General features: G+C 42.1%; 1 protein-coding gene across 1 annotated transcript in view; it reads right to left on the bottom strand.

Moving 5' to 3' along the window:
• Positions 1-16,857, bottom strand: part of LOC126272910 (GTP-binding protein REM 1-like) — a 750,201-nt gene that overhangs the window by 648,131 nt on the left and 85,213 nt on the right. Inside the window, exon 2 of the mRNA XM_049976175.1 lies at positions 6,014-6,216. Within this exon, the coding sequence (XP_049832132.1) occupies positions 6,014-6,101 (88 nt within the window). The 5' untranslated portion in view covers positions 6,102-6,216. The remainder of the gene's footprint in view (positions 1-6,013; positions 6,217-16,857) is intronic.

Consider the following 16,857-nt stretch of genomic DNA (forward strand, 5'->3'; position numbering starts at 1 on the left):
GTGGCAATGCATGAGATTCTGAGAGAGAGAGTGTAATTTGTATCAGATTGATTCTTACATTTTCTACGTGTAACCGCAAATGTTTCGACTAATTTTTGTATGGGTGCTGATAACCCCGCTTTGAGGCACTCTAACCCACAAACACACCCACCAACAACACGCCCGCTTGCGCGCAAGCACTTACGCACGCATGCACACACACACACACACACACACACACACACACACACACACACACACACACACATACAAACAAGCGCGCTGTGTTCTGTAATAGCAGATTCGCTCGGCTGCCGTAAGCGTGTGCGACTCTTAAGATGAATAAACCAGTCCACAGTACTGATGGTCTGAGCAATGTACGACATGGAACAGCAGCAAGGGATACGTAAGACACCCGCTTTAGCTCTACTCTTTGATGGTGATCGGAAACACATTTCGCATCATGTTTCCGAAGAATACAACCAATTCTCTTGGAAAGCTACTTTCGTAAGCTACCTCATTGTTTTCGTCACCCACACGCTTGACTGTTGGCCGATTTCGCAACGCCGATCTGATATGCCTTTCGCTGTAACCATTACGGAGAATGGCGACTTCGAAGTGAGTGGGGTAATGCAGCAGAGAAACTTTCAGGGTCTGAGGTCACGTGGACCCTTTGAACCAAAGTAGGAGGTACCTTTTCACGTTCAGCCAGATGGTGACAACTAACAGCCTGAGGTACAAATCAGTGTGAGTTGGCTTCCTTTAAATGGCTTGTTCCAATACACTATCGACCTTTCTTTTGATCAACATATCAAGGAAAGGGAGGCAGCTATTCTTTTCCATCATTGTAAAGCGAAGATTCAGGTGGGCTGAATTCACATGTTCTAAGGAGTCGTTCTAATTCTCACGTCCAAGAAGCCTGACAAAAATATCGGCTACATGTCTGGAAAAAAAATACAACTACGTTTCAGTACCGATGACTGCAGGGTAGTTCCTCGAAATCATTCATTAACATGGGAAACAATGTCAAAGCTATCACCATAGATATTCCATCTGTCTGTTAATATTACTAGCCAGTGAAAAAAAATGTCGAAATAGGATCGATGATTCGACACCAGACGCAACTTCAACTAACCATAAAGACTCAGAGGAACACGAATGAAGAGATATACTATATCATAGTGGCTTAACTGTATGAGTCATTCAGATGTAATCCCGATAATCGGCGCAAGAGGACCTCTGAGTTCTTAATGTGATGCACCTACAAGTGCGCTCAACAGATTTGTTTGGTGTTTTGCTACCCTACGTATTGGAGCACCAGTGTTCCTTCTGGAACTTTGGAAGACCATATAATCTAGGAGAGACTGCACAATAAAAGATTCTTGATGGTCTTTGGCGACGAGAAACTTTTCTTCAGTGGCTTTCCTTCATTTTGTCGTATCAGCACTGAACCTGCGATACGCTGGATCAGATAGCGTACAGTGCATCTCTTGAATATAATCTTTTTTGTCCAATACAACTGTAGCATTGCACTTGTCTCCGGATAAGGTAACTATATCAGGATATACCCTCAGTGAACGGAAAGCAGCTCTCTCAGCTGCTGGTATATTAATCTAGGGTGAACGTGCCCCATCAACACACGACGTGCATCTCTCCTTACATCTTCGGATTATCAGGAGATAATTTAAAAACAACCTGCTGAACCTATAAAATAAACAACTGGTAAATGCTTTGACATCAGTGCGATGTTTAAACCTTCTCGTAGCACGGATAAAGCTTTCTCCGTGGGACTGATCACAGAACGTCAGACCGCCATCAAGACGCGTATTCCAGCCAGTCCCAAGAAAATTCAGAAATTTTCAAAGTAGTCATTAAATGATGCAGACATAATCCCTTTGGAACAAAATCAACGTTGGTGAATATAATGGCTCCTCTCATCAACAAGAGCTATACCGGCACGTTGCGGGAGCATTAATATGACGTACGACTTCCGCAAATATTGGAATAACATCGTGGTCTCGATTGCACAATAAAACGAAAGTGCACATTGCAGTCTCAGTCCAGTACTGTGAAGGGTATCCATCTTCTGCAAGCAACGATATATTACCTCCCAGCAGAGATAAACAGTGTTTAGCTAGAGCTCCCCACGGCACGTAAAACATTGAAACACCTTGTGGGCATACAGCCAGATGACGTCTTCGGCAATTGCCAATGTTTCGACTGATCCACAATCTGTCATTTTCAAGGCACAAATGCAATTAGAGAAAGGCTGGCACTCCAGTACTGAAACCAACACATTTTTATTAATATCAAATAGGAAACACTTGTTAAAGTTGTGCCAAATTGTATTTATTGCGTGATGGACTAGCTTTCGGATTCTTCAGCCGTCTTCAGGTAACAACTCAACTTCATAAACCCAGATAAAATGACATGTGACTTACACCGACGTTATTTACACAGAAGATAACAAACGTTACGATATGTAGTGTGTTTACGTAGAAAGCATTACATTTTTCTTCATTTTATTCAGAAATAACTGCATTAACTAAAAGAGAAACAAAATATTTATGTGAGGATACAGTTAACAGCTGATGAGGAAAATAATTCAGATATATCGCTTCCATTACAGCTGTGCCGTGACTGGTAATACACAACGAGCATGAAAATGCGTGGTCAACAGAAAGCAATCAGTAGTGTCCAGACACTTCTGCTTTATCCCAAACACGGGAAAAATTCCAGACAACCTCGCAGAAAAGTTGAAGTGTAGCAACTACAGACCTGCATGTTTTTATTCAACAATAAAAACTAAATGAAAACCCTGACACCGAGTGGACTGTATAAAATCACACTGAAGTGCTGTGAGAAAGCAGTCAGGCAGAGCTGTCGTAATTAGATTATCTGAACGCGAGGGAAATTATAGATTAAGGAAGCTAAATTCAACTTTTGCCGATCATCTTTTAGCAGAAAAACAGTTACATGTGTCGAATATGAAGCAGAAATATATCCCTTTTGCATATACTGAAAATCAACAAATATATATTACTGTATGCCAGCTTAGTGATAAGTGATTAAACTCAGTTTCGAGTTTTCCCTCTGTTAAATTAAATTTGTTAGAAAGACTAGATTGAAATTGAAAATTCAACTTTATTGTTTTCATCAGTTGTTAAACGTTTCTCCACATAGGAAAGTTTATTTTCTTTCAGGTTTCCGTACGTCAGTTCGTAAAAACATAACCCTTAGAGGATCACTTTCTTGCCCGTTCTTCCGTGTGTCTGTCTTTTTGTCTCTCTGTCTGTCCGTCTGTTAAGATTGCTTTTCCTCAGTAACGGGTAGTCGTATCGAGTTGAATTTATGTCAACTACTAAGGTCTATGGTCCCTTGATGCTGTAAAACATTGAACCTTCTAAGTGACTGCATTCAAAACGTACTGCCACTTATGTTGCATATTTTGATACTCCCAAATTCGCTCATCAAAAGTTGGTGAGGAACACAGGATGCGCGAGTCCTACTCACACTTACCGCATTTTTTTTGGTTAATGTAAGTATTTCTGTATGAAAAAAGAAGAATAAAACAAGTGCTTTCCTGTTTAGACACTCTTCATATTATCATTTTTGTTATATTCTGTATAAATAATGTCTGTGTAAGTAGCATGTCATTTTATCTCTGTTTGCAGCATTCAGTTGTCACCTTAAGATGGCCTAAGAAGCCAAAAATCTGTTCGTGAAGAAATAAAAACAATTTTACAGATTATTACTATGTGTTTCCTATTTAATATAGGATGTTTCAGAAAGAATACACGTATTTTGAACACATATATTTATTAAACTGTAGGGTATACATCTATGTAACAGGGACACATTTACGAATGTTAGATTACAGATGTTTATTGTGTCTTCCATCAGCTACACGAACAATATCACATCGGTACGCGAAGTCCTCCCATACTCCGGTAAGCATGTCCATCGTCAATGGTGTTAAAGCAGTGCGGACCCAGTTATTCACTTCTTCTATGTTCTGAGGTAGTGCATAAACATTTTCCTTGATTAAACTCCACAGGAAGAAGTCACACGGCATCAAACGTGGAGAACGTGAAGGCCAGATGAGAAGTGTTAAGACAGTGGAAGCTTGACGACCAATCCAACGGCTAGATAGTTTCGTTAAGATATTAGGCACTTGGCGACCATAGAGAGGAGGTGCCCGTCTTTCTGAAACATGTCCTCGTTCAGCCTCGGAAACAACCAGTTTTGTTACATAGAAAAGTAATGCTCATCTTTAACCGTGTTTCTGTCAAAGAAGAATAGGCCGTAAGGAGATGAGTGGGATAAAGTGTAAGACAAATTGATTTTGGATGAATCTCTTAAACTTTTAGTGTGTGCACGTGAGTTATTTAGGCCCCAAATTCGAACATTGTGTCTGTTTAGATTCACATTATATATGATGCATTGTACGAAAGTTTTATCAATGTCAATAGCATTCTGTAGCTCGCCAGAAAACGCCAGACGTTTGCGTTTGTCGTCATGGCGTAGAGTCTGTAACCGCTGTAACATCAAAGACTTGATAACCGACCAACTTGAATTCGTTCGACATTTTAGTCGTAAACACGTGGGCGATCGAGGCTCTTTCCCTTCCTGTGTCTACAAATTGTCGATACCATCTAAGAATAAGTTTGATATCTCAACTTGAAACGTCTTTTCCCTGTAATCACGGAAGTATACTTCGCAAATCCGAGAAGAAAAAATGATTTCTGCTGCGTATTAGTCATTTTGAAACACACGACGATAAATAATCAAACAGAAGACAACCGACATCTGGCGGCATTGAATATAACCGAGGCAATGTATTAGTTCCTCCAATTACCGGGCCGTGGCGCAGCGATCGATAGTTTTAACAATATGATACTATGGAATACGTATATTCTTCTTGAAAATCCCTATTTCATTACCGGGTTCTGTCAAGAAGAAACGGAAAATTCAGTTACTTTTTTAAAAATATTTTTGTGGTGCGGGATCGTAGAAGTTGTGAGCCTACTCTTAAAAGAGGACCCCTGTGGAGTGCGCTAAGTTTGGTTGCAAACTACGACGTGAAACCATTTCTTCTCCTCTTGATGAATCCCGTTGCAACGTGTAATGGTACTTGAATTACGTAACCATTACGGCACCTCAACTCAACCTCTCGATACCAGCAATATTCTACTGTGCTTCTGTAAAGTAGTTAACATATTTCTGAGACAACATTCAGATTTGATTTCATTAATGTAGAGGTACTTTGATTCATCGATATGTTTATATTGCAATGATATTATTCTTGTGTGTTTTCTTTCTTTTGTAACTATGCTCTTTGACGTACTTGAAACTCTGATTTTTGTGCGCGAGCGATTAGTAGTTAGAGAGTCGGATCTTGAGAACGTCAAGTCTTGGACGTCATGTTGGAAAGACGCATATTGTAGTCAGCTTATAAAATGTGAACTTTAACAGTGAGGGAGATATGTTCAAGTATGTTTTTTATTGTGAAGTGATGTTTTGTGTGTTACGTGATATTGCAGCAAAAGTAATAAAAAAGTAGTGTAACTTAAATTCGGAGTACTGATTATTTTTTTACATCACCATTGTGTTAGCTTTGAGAGATTTAATCTTCAAGAATGGTTTGTGAAGCGCATCTACAAAACTTTTGAAAATAGCAGAATAAAATCTATGCCTCTTTGCATCCGAGCTTGGAATCATCACCACCTAGATTTTTGACGATTGAGCCATGATTTTACAACAAGACCGGCCTGGGAAACTCGAAAAGATGAGTGCCTAGTTTATTCATTATACATGAAATGACTTTATTAACTGTGCTCTAATGACACCAGCCACATAATAACTTTGTTGTTGTCCGAAAAAGCAGTACTAGCAGCGTGAGCAACACCACAATCATTATTAAAATTTGACCTTTGTTGTGGTAGGGTTGTTGGAAGCGTTACTCGTTCTCCGCTTCACCGTTCGTGACGGTACGTAATCGCCGGCACGTAAGTTTCGTTAGTGGGGTACTCACCGAGCGAGGTGTCGTAGGCGCAGATGTACTCCGAGGTGGTGAACTGGCAGGTGAGCGCCGTTTTGCCGACTCCGGACGCGCCCAGCATGGCGACCTTGAAGCGCGGGATGTCGGCGGCCGCGTCTCCGGCGCCGCCCTGCGCCAGCGACAGGCCCGACGCCCCCGCAGACGACGCCTGCTGCGGCTGGCCCTGCGACGCCGAGCTGCGGACACGGAAGGCCCGCAAAGGTCAGCGCGGGCTAAGCGCTGCATCCGACGTGATTACCGGCTTTGTGGCCAGTCTACGGTAATTACACTACTGGCCATTGAAATTGCTACACCACGAAGTTGACATGCTACAGACGCGAAATTTAACCGACGGGAAGAAGATGCTATGATGTGCAAATGACTAGCTCTACACAGCATTCACACAAGGCTGGCGACGGTGGCGACGCCTACAACGTGCTGACATGAGGTAAGTTTCCAACCGATTTCTCATACACAAACAGCAGTTAATCGGCGTTGCCTGGTGCAACGTTGTTGTGATGCTTCGCGCATGGAGGAGAAATGCGTACCACCACGTTTCCGACTTTGATAAAGGTCGGATTGTAGCCTATCGCGATTGCGTTTTATCGTATTGCGACATTGCTCCTCACGTTGTTCGAGATCCAATGACTGTTAGCAGAATATTGAATCGGTAGGTTCAGGAGGGTAATATGGAACGCTGTCCTGGATCCCAACGGCCTCGTATCACTAGCAGTCGAGACGACAGACATCTTGTCCGCATGACTGTAACGGATCGTTCATCCACGTCTCGATCCCTGAGTCAACACATGGGGACGTTTGCAAGACAACCACCATCTGCACTAACAGTTCGACGACGTTTGCATCAGCATGGACTATCAGCTCGGAGACCATGGCTGCGGTTACCCTTGACGATGCGTCACAGACAGGAGCGCCTGCGATGGTATACTCAATGACGAACCTGGGTGCACGAATGGCAAAATGTCATTTTCTCAGATGAATCCAGGTTCTGTTTACAGCACCATGCTGGTTGCATCCGTGTTTGGCGACATCGCGGTGAACGCACATTGGAAGTGTGTATTCGTCATCGCCATACTGGCGTATCACCCGGCGTGATGGTATGGGATGCCATTGCTTACACGTCTCGGTCACATCTTGTTCGTCCGCAGCTCGTGGTCGTGCGGCAGCGTTCTCGCTTCCCGCGCCCAGGCTCCTGGGTTCGATTCCTGGCGGGGTAGGGGTTTTCTCTGCCTCGTGATGACTGGGTGTTGTGTGATGTCCTTAGGTTAGTTAGGTTTAAGTAGTTCTAAGTTCTAGGGGACTGATGACCATAGATGTTAAGTCCCATAGTGCTCAGAGCCATTTAAACCACCTCTTGTTCGCATTGAGGGCACTTTGAACAGTGGACACCACATTTCAGATGTGTTACGACCCGTGGCTCTACCATTCATTCGATCCCTGCGAAACCCTACATTTTAGCAGGATAACGCACGACCGCATGTTGCATGTCCTGGACGGGCCTTTCTGGATACAGAAAATGTCCGACTGCTCTCCTGGCCAAGACATTCTCCTGATCTCTCACCTACTGAAAACGTCTTGTCAATGGTGGCCGAGCAACTGGCTCGTCACAATACGCCAGTCACTACTTTTGATGAACTGTTGTATCGTGTTGAAGTTGCATGGGCAGCTGTACCTGTACACGCCATCCAAGCTATGTTTGACTCAATGCCCAGGCGTATCAAGGCCGTTATTACGGCCAGAGGTTGTTGTTCTGGGGAATGATTTCTCAGGATCTATGCACCTAAATTGCGTGAAAATGTAATCCCATGTCAGTTCTAGTATAATATGTTTGTCCAATGAATATCTGTTTATCATCTGCATTTCTTCTTGGTGTAGCAATTTTAATGGCCAGTAGTGTACACTGCCAGAGTACAGAAGAAACTATCCGTACTGGGCACAGAATGTTATGTCACTATGTTATCTTCCAGACATTCCCTTCCTCGTATACTGCTAGTGGTACTAAGATATGACTCAAACGGGTTCTCGAATGCTACTTAGAATCTTAACTCCGGAATTTGACGTTTGCTGCCCTTTCTTCATGCGACTTGCGAAGAACAATTTCCTATATTTAGCGTTAGCAAAGGCAGTACATAAAGGAAGAACTGAAGTTGCTTATCACGACTTTTACCATTGGGTTTTGACCGATGACTAATGATTAACACACAGATTCACCTAAAGGAGAAAAATGTATTTTATGGACGTGACTCCAATGAGGCTGTATTTTCATGTTAGAGCTCATTTTCTACTTCTCTTTATAATCAATGAATCACGGGAAACACAACAGGTTTGAATCATACTCAACAAACAGGATAAAATAATTGTCCTGAATAATTCGAAGAATGTCGGAATGAGAAAAAATTTTGGTGATAAGGGAGAAATCGCTAGTTGAGTCCCACAACGTTTAATTTTTGTTCCATTCCTCTGCTTTATTATGAACTGTCGGGAAACCTCAAGAACTTCTGCAGTCATCAACAAAGGCTTTCTCTCAACATTTGGACGGGAATTGTTGGTGTTTCTTAAAGCCTTATATTCTCCCATGGAGGTACAACGAAGAAACTTGCTGTGCTTTCCTATAGGATATTCTATTTGTCCTGCTAGATGATGTCTCTCCACGAGTGCGTCAAAAATGCCGTTCGTTTACGATGGACCTCCTCCTCATTTCAGTGCTAATGTTCGTAGGTTTCTAAATGATAGTTTCCGTGGCAAATGTATAGGTAGAGGCAGACCAGTCCTTAGGCTCCTCGACTTGTGGGACTAAACGCAATAGATTTTTATTTGTGGAGAAATTTGAAAGCAATTGCATACAAAATGCCGGTATAAGAAACAGAGAATTCTCATCCCCGTGTTGTGGTAGGCTGTGAAACTATACAAAATTCTCCAGGTATACTTCAGAGCAGCAGAGATTCATTGTGACGGTGGGTTGATGCATGTACACTTGCTAACGGAGGGCATTTTGGAAATTTCATTTAGGAAAGTGTATCATTCCGTGATAATATGTTCTTTCCCTGTGTGTTTCCTACGTTTAATGTATTGAAGAGTTGTAGAAAATGAGCTCCAGTATGGGACGAAAGTGTTTCCGAACCCATGTCGATTTAACATATTTTCTTCCTCCACGGTTATGGAATGTCTCGTGAAAGTTTGACCATACCCGTTTGTTACACCCTGTATATCATCGAAACTAACGATAAATCATTTATGTTGTGAAAGATGGATTGTAAACATAGATTTTTTGGTCTGGCATACAGATAGAGTTAAAGATAGCAGGAGTAAAGGTGGTAATTACATGTGACAAGTCGTTTTTCGTGTACATTGAAAAGAAAAATTTGCGGTAGTTAACATTACCCGAGTACAACATGAAAGAGAGACTAGCCCGTTTATCATGAATGTTAGTAATTTTTTTTTACCAATCATCAATGGAGAACATTCAAATCTGAAAATGATTATTGTACACTTCCCATCAAATACTTTCATACAACGAACACAGTTTCTTTTTTAAAACTTGAATTTTCTGATCTAGCATTCATATATACATTGTTGAGCCAAAATGAAGTCTGCTTAACAGCTTGTTTGTCCGTCTTTGAAACGAAATACATCACTGATCCTGGGTATCAGAGATGCGACAGTTTCTAAATAGGTTTGTGGGGGTGTATTGTGTTATATATCTACGCACAGATCATGTAATTTGCTTAAATAACGGAACGCTGATTTGTGTACGCGGTAATGGCGCCGATAGTGACCCCTATGTGTCCCATAGGGTTCACATCAGGAGATTTTAGTGAGCGGGACATCAACACGAGTTCAGTATGATGCTCCTCAAACCATTGTAACACGGTTCGGGCTCCGAGGCACGGACAATTATATTGCTGAAAGACGGCATTGCTGTCGGTGAAGACATCAATCATAAGGGGATGCAGGTGGATCGCCGGTGTCAGCGTGTCTTCAACTACAACCATAGAAAGCGCAGGAGAATGTCTCCCATAGCATAATACTGCTCTCAGCAGCTTGTGTCCGTGGCGCGCTACAAGTTTCGAACCGCCGTTCACCTCGATGAGGGCGTTTGTGGAGACGACCATCGACTTAGTATAGCAAAAATGTGATTCACCCGAAGAACCGACACGCTTCCAATGATCGACGGCCGAACCCCGATGCTCCCGTGCCCACTGAAATCGTAATTGACGATGTCGTTTTGTCAACATGTGAACACGTAGGGCTGGACTGCTGCGAAGCTTCACGTGTAACAATGTAAACGGTGTGCTCCGAAACACTTCTCCGTGCACCAGGATTCTGCTTTTTCGACAGAGATGCCACATCTCACCATTTACCCTACTTTATAGAGCAGACATGCCTCCGAAACCCACGTTCTGTGAAGACCCGTGGACGTCCAGCCATTCAGCACCTAGTGGTAGTTTCACTGTCCTTTTACCATTTTCCCTAGATGCTGACAATAGTAGCAGATTCGAGATACTCGTTCACAGGCTCTGCATAATAATAATATGCCGTTAGTCAAGGTCTCTTGTGTCAATGTAATTCCCCATTTGCAGCCCATGTTTTCGCTAGGGTGATTACCCCTAAGTGACTGCTCTGCTTACATACTTTTATAGCCGGCAGGAGTAGCCGAGCAGTTCTAGGTGCTACAGTCTGTAACCGTGCGACCGCTACGGTCGCAGGTTCGAATCCTGCCTCGGGCATGGATGTGTGTGATGTCCTTAGGTTAGTTAGGTTTAAATAGTTCTAAGTTCTAGGGGACTGATGACCTCAGATGTTAAGTCCCATAGTGCTCAGAGCCATTTGAACCATACTTTTACACCGGTCACGTAGCCGTAACGTCACCACGATGCATCCAGCGTCGTAGTGGTCAGTCGTCATAATGTTTGCGCTTTTTAGTTTACACTGACAGAAGTACAGGGACGGTTAATGCTGGTTGTGGATGACGCTGGAGCTATTGTTGAATGATATCTAATACGTGCTTGATTTGAGAGAGATCTGGAGATTGAGCAGAACAAAGTAACGACACTCTGTAGAGCACGTTGGGTTACAACTGCCATATGTGGACGAGCTTTATCCTCTAGAAAACACCCCATGCTTTTCAGGAATGCCAGTACAACAGGTATAGCCACAGATCGACATACACATTTGCAGCCAGAGTGCGTGGGATAATCACGAGAGTGCTCGTGCTGTCATACAAAATCGCAGCCGAGACCACAACTCCAGGTGTAGGTCCAGTGCGTCTAGCATGCAGACAGGCTTGTTGCACGCCCTCAACACGGCCATCACTGTCACCGACGCAGAACCGCTTTCATCAGGAAGCACAACAGACCTTCACGCTGCCCTTCAAGGAGCCCTCGCTTGACATCACTGAAGTTGCGAAGGGAGGTGATTTCGGGTCAGTGGAATGCACGCTACAAGACTTTTGGTTCGGAGCTGTCTTTGAAATAACCGATTTGTAACAGTTCGTTGTGTCAGTGTCGTACCAATTGCTGCTCGAACCGCTTCTGCAGATGCAATACGATACGTTGCAGCCATACTTCGGACACGATGGTCTTCCCTCTTGGTAGTGCCCCGTGGCCATCCGGAGTTGGGTGTTCTTGAGACCGTTCATTCCCGTGGCCACAGCTGCCAACAAATGTACAGTGCTTACATTTCTGCCAAATCTTTCTGTTATATCGCAGAAGAAACATTCAGCTTCTCGTAGCTCTTTTATACTGCCTCATTCCAACTATGTGAGGTGTTGATAATGTCATCCTTGTTCTCTTAGAGGCTTTCTTGATTAACATCAACTCACTACATCCATTTTCAATAGTTACTAACGCTCACGTCCATTACAGCTTGTATTTAAAGCAAACCACTCTTATGCGACTGGCGCGGAACACGCCTACCAACTTTCGTCTATGCCGCACAGCTCCTTCTTGGTGTTGCAGTTTTTTCCGTCAGTATAGTTGAATATAACAGGCGTAAGGCTGGTAATTATTTTGTGCAAAAGGAAATGAGGAAATGATGTTGGCCGTAGTTTTGTCTTCATGGGACAAAGAAAGTCATGTCACTCCATTATCTGTTTTCCCTTCCTCATATATTTTTTAAAGAAATGTTTTAGCATGGCAACCCTACATAAACGGAATTTTCAGATTTAGAGAATGCGTTTGAGAAACTGAAGGCAGCAGCGATAAAATAAAAAACCGAACGTTTATCTACAGTTTGTACAGAAATCATACTGCAGTTAGAAGTGTTGAAGAACACGAAAAGGAAGCAGTAGTTGAGCAGGGAATAAGACAGATTTGTAACGTATCCCAAATGTTATTTAACCTGCACTGTCAGGAAACAGTATAGCAAACCAAGTAGATATCTGAAGTTTTCTGTTTGGGCATTTTCTGTTTGGGCAACTAACTAACTGACGATGGTAGAAACAGACAGGCTACAAATTACAGACTGGCAATAGCTAAAAAAGCGTTTCTGGAAAAGAGGAAACTGTTACCATCGAATATAAATTTAAATATTAGAAAATGTGGAATATGTCACTGTAAGGAAGTGAAACGTAGACGTTAGACGCTACATATAAGAAGGGAACAGATGCTTTCGAGAAGTGGTTCTACGGGAGTGTGCTGAAGATGACTAATTCGAGTAACTGATGAAGAGATACGAAATGGGGATGGGGAGAGATAGAGATGCAGTTTATGATGACACTTTACTAAAAGTTGAGATCGGTTCCAAGGAGCTATCCTAAGGTGTAAAGGAGTAGACAACAGTAATAGAGGGAAATGTGGAGATACGGGGTGTGACGAAGAAATTGGTATACGTTTGACTGCAATAATCAGGTTCAAGTGGGTTCAGGCTGCAGAATAGTCAAAGATGGAGAGGCAGGAACAGGGCATACTGGAGTGGAGAGATTCATTTAAAAAGTATTTGCACTGAAGACTGAAACAACGTCAGTAACAACCTTCTGATAAGCTTTCAGCTACCTGTAACATCAAACTAATGCTGGGCAGTTACTGAGAATCCCCACTGCAGGATTTAAGACACAGTTTAACTGGTACAACATAAAACACGCTCCGTAGAGGATCTATTAGCGCACAAAATGGTGATGGGTGGAGCAGTGGCGAGTACTGCTAATATGTGTGAAAGTATATAGTAGCGTACACAAGTGATGCTTTCAGCACATCGCACTTGCACAGAAGCGAAAAATGCAGATGATTCATTGCTTATAAAAGGACAGGGGCGTGATCGAAACTAGCATTGCCGTAAAAAAATTGCCACTGAGAAGGAAAAAATACAAAATAAATAAATCGTTAATTCGACACTCGTATTCGATTTAAGTGTGGTTCATCTTCCTGTCTCGTATGTTCTCACAGCGCAAGTGAAGCCCAGTAGGTTCGCTAGGGGTCCATATGTCCTTTCTTTTCTTTGTTCACTGTCTTTTAATTTTTCTTTTTGTACTGAAATGTGAGTTGTTGAATAGTACAGACGTTAATGATGGCTACGTTATTTCCGTAAATATTATTCTGGTTCATATAGTACTGTATAGTAGTCGAGCGTTAATATTGTAGGCAGCATATTAATATAAGCTTAGCAATATCACAAATAAACTAGCTTGAGAATTTAGAGCGTAGGCACCCTCGAACGGGGGCTCATTGCTAAATATACCATGAGGACTTATGGACATACAGTTTTCTGCGCTATCTATCATTGCATAGTAGTGTAAGTAACGACAACAAAGCTCGGAAATCAGTGTAGATGATAATCTAAATTCCGTTCTGTCCTCTAGTTAATGGTACGGTAGTGGCTATGCATCGCAGTATGGCAATACTTTTGCGCCAGTTGCACATCTGAGAACGCACTGAGCTTGGATTCGAGGAGAATAAAATATGAAAGAATAAACTTACAAAGCTAAAAAAATTGAACCGCAGTAAAATGTTTGGCCTTTGTCATCGATTTGATTTATTCGTCTCACAATACATTTCAGAATCTGCATTCCATCTTCAAGTGTGTTTATATAAAATATTTGAATTATTCCCATGATGAAAGATACATTTAGAAATGTGTAGTGCGAGGAATAAATCAACTCATGGTGAAGTTCGTAAGTTTTATTATTCTTCACCCAAGCTTCTACGGTTAAGATAGTGAAATGTATAATAAGAAGAATCTTTACTCCGCAATACAAAGAAAAGAATAGCTAAAATGTAGCCTGATCGAATGTGGATATCATTACATTCTGCTGTTGCAGTACCGTTGCCGTACCGTTTTCACCCAAGCCGTACAGTGTAACGTGATAGAATTACCCTTGGTATGCTGTATTACAAGGTGGTCGATGTGCTGATGCTCAAGATTTTTAAGGCGGCTCCCTCGAGATTATTCAGTGTGTGTGAAGAGTTGCTGCAATGATGAACTGCAAGTTTCATCTGGTCCGTGCGTGTTAGCAGATACCGTAAGCCATTGAGTTCGGTTGATTCCTCCTTGCCGAAGGAAGGTGTTCGAAATGTAACCACTGTGGGGTCGTGCATTCTTGTCTCGAAAGGCGAACTTATCGCCAAAATGCTGACTGTACGACTAGACAACAGGATGGAGGATTCTGGTTCAGTACAGCACATCGATTAAATTCCTCTGTATAGCGATGTGAGCCGTCAGTCATACGTATATAAAAACGGCACAAAACATGACCGATCCACGTGCTTCTTAACCAGTCGAACGGCTTGTCTGTGAGGCGCATTCTTCTCACGTGGCCGCCTCCACTCTCCGTCCATAAATCACCAGGCAAGTCCTGTACTCATCGGCGAAAAGAGTCAGATGCCATTGACCCAAGTCCTGTTGTCCATACTGGATGCCTGGACTGCGGAGACGATTGTGAACCGATTGTGTGGACAAAGCTTTCCCAGTGATCTCCAGAAAGGCAGTGCGCAGTTGTGTAACATTGTCTTCGCTGTTGTTAAACAAGCCACAATTTATAGGAAGTGATAATCGTTTAGCGTAGTTTACGGCGGAGACTACTAAAAGGAAAATCTCTTTTTTTAGTCTCAAGATAGCTGCCTAGTGTTAGATTAATGTCACTGTTGTCTACGCCGATTCGACGGACAACTGAGAGCCCTTCTTGCAATCCGGTCACAATGCGTACACTTTCCAATCATAAAGTGACACTTAGAGGTATGTTGCCAGAATAAACAGTGTTCTTATGCCGCGTAGATCAGTTCGGTACAGGCTATAGCGAGTTCTACTGAACTGCACTGAGAATGCGGATGTAGTATTACTTAAACGACTCAGATTGTTGAAGATGTCACATATCGTTTTTTTAGCAGTTTATGTACGCATGTTTTCGGGTTAATCGAATGGATAAATAATTTAAACTGAGGTGAAAAAAGTAACTGACAAAACTTTCTTTGGTTATCTGTCTTCTGCCTGGTTTGATATGATCCATCACGAACTCCTCTCCTGTGCCAAAGTCTTTATCTCAGAACAGCTCTTGCAGCCAACCTTCTCACTTACATATTGGATATTCCAATCTCTGCATTTTTACACTCTATATGGGAGTTATTTCGTACCGATGGTATGGTATAAATGTCAAACGGAAGTAACATGAATTCGTGAACGCTTGTTTTACAGACGGTCGTCTCTAAAATGTGGTACATGTTTGAAGCAAGTGATATGAAATCAAATTAAGGTTATTATAGTACAATGCAATGAATAAAAGAAAAATGACATTCAAAGCATTTATGAAACATCTGAGATCGAGTCTTATATTGCAGTTACTGTCATTAATTAATATAACGCACTAATTTATGTAGTTTACCAATTAATAGTCTGATAGTAGCCGAAGGTGTGGTAAAGTGGTTAAGACGGGAAAAGTGGCCACTCGATATCATTTCTATCTGAACTGTGCTGCTGCTTGTCGAGGAGTGGTCAGATGAGTTCTAATATAAATCACCATTGTCGTTAGTTGGATTGACAAAGGGAGCTTGTACTGTTATTGTTTAGTAAAATATTTTTTAGTGGTCTGAAGTAAGGCACTTATGTTATTCTTGTTATCTAACTTCTACGAAGACTAATAATTGTAATAATTTATGCACTATCAATGTTTAAACCAAGTCTTCTGGCATGCAAAAGTAGTTCCTTGCTATTTATTTCTGTTTGATACTTCCTTCTGTGGATCGCTAATGCCGACATGACGTCAGATTTGGAAAAGTGGCCACGCCATTCGTTGGAAAAAGCGGCCAAGGTGTACACCCCAATAAGACTTAGTTACTGCCGTATATCAAGCAAAATATTGCAAATCAGACTGACTTTTACATCCTTTCGCGTACGCAAAGCTATCATCCGCCATTCTACTCATTTGTGACAACTTTGAATGAATAAAGTTATATTATTTAAAACCGTCTGTGTTCTGTTATAATTGTCCTAATACAAAATTCTGATTTAGTCCCCCTTAAACATCCCAACAACTACCACCACCACAAAAGTCTGATTCTAAACTATATGCTGAAGTCGCTTGGTATTCTTTCGGATGGGAGGACGCGAAGACGCCTTGTAAATGTGCTTGGAAATGAGAACAACAATAGGTGATTCTATTGCAGTGGCACTGGGCATAGCTTCCGCTTAAGCTCGCAAAATTGGTCGCCGTGTACGCCTTCACAAAAATTCATCAAAGGGTATCGCGGGTTCGAATTCTGCCTTGGGCATGGATGTGTGTGATGTCCTTAGGTTAGTTAGGTTTAAGTATTTCTAGGTTCTAGGGGACTGATGACCTCAGAAATTAGGTCCCATAATGCTCAGAGCAATTTGAACCATTTTGAACCAGTCAT

This window comes from Schistocerca gregaria, chromosome 5 (assembly GCF_023897955.1).
Source record: "Schistocerca gregaria isolate iqSchGreg1 chromosome 5, iqSchGreg1.2, whole genome shotgun sequence".
Taxonomy (NCBI): Eukaryota; Metazoa; Arthropoda; class Insecta; order Orthoptera; family Acrididae; genus Schistocerca; species Schistocerca gregaria.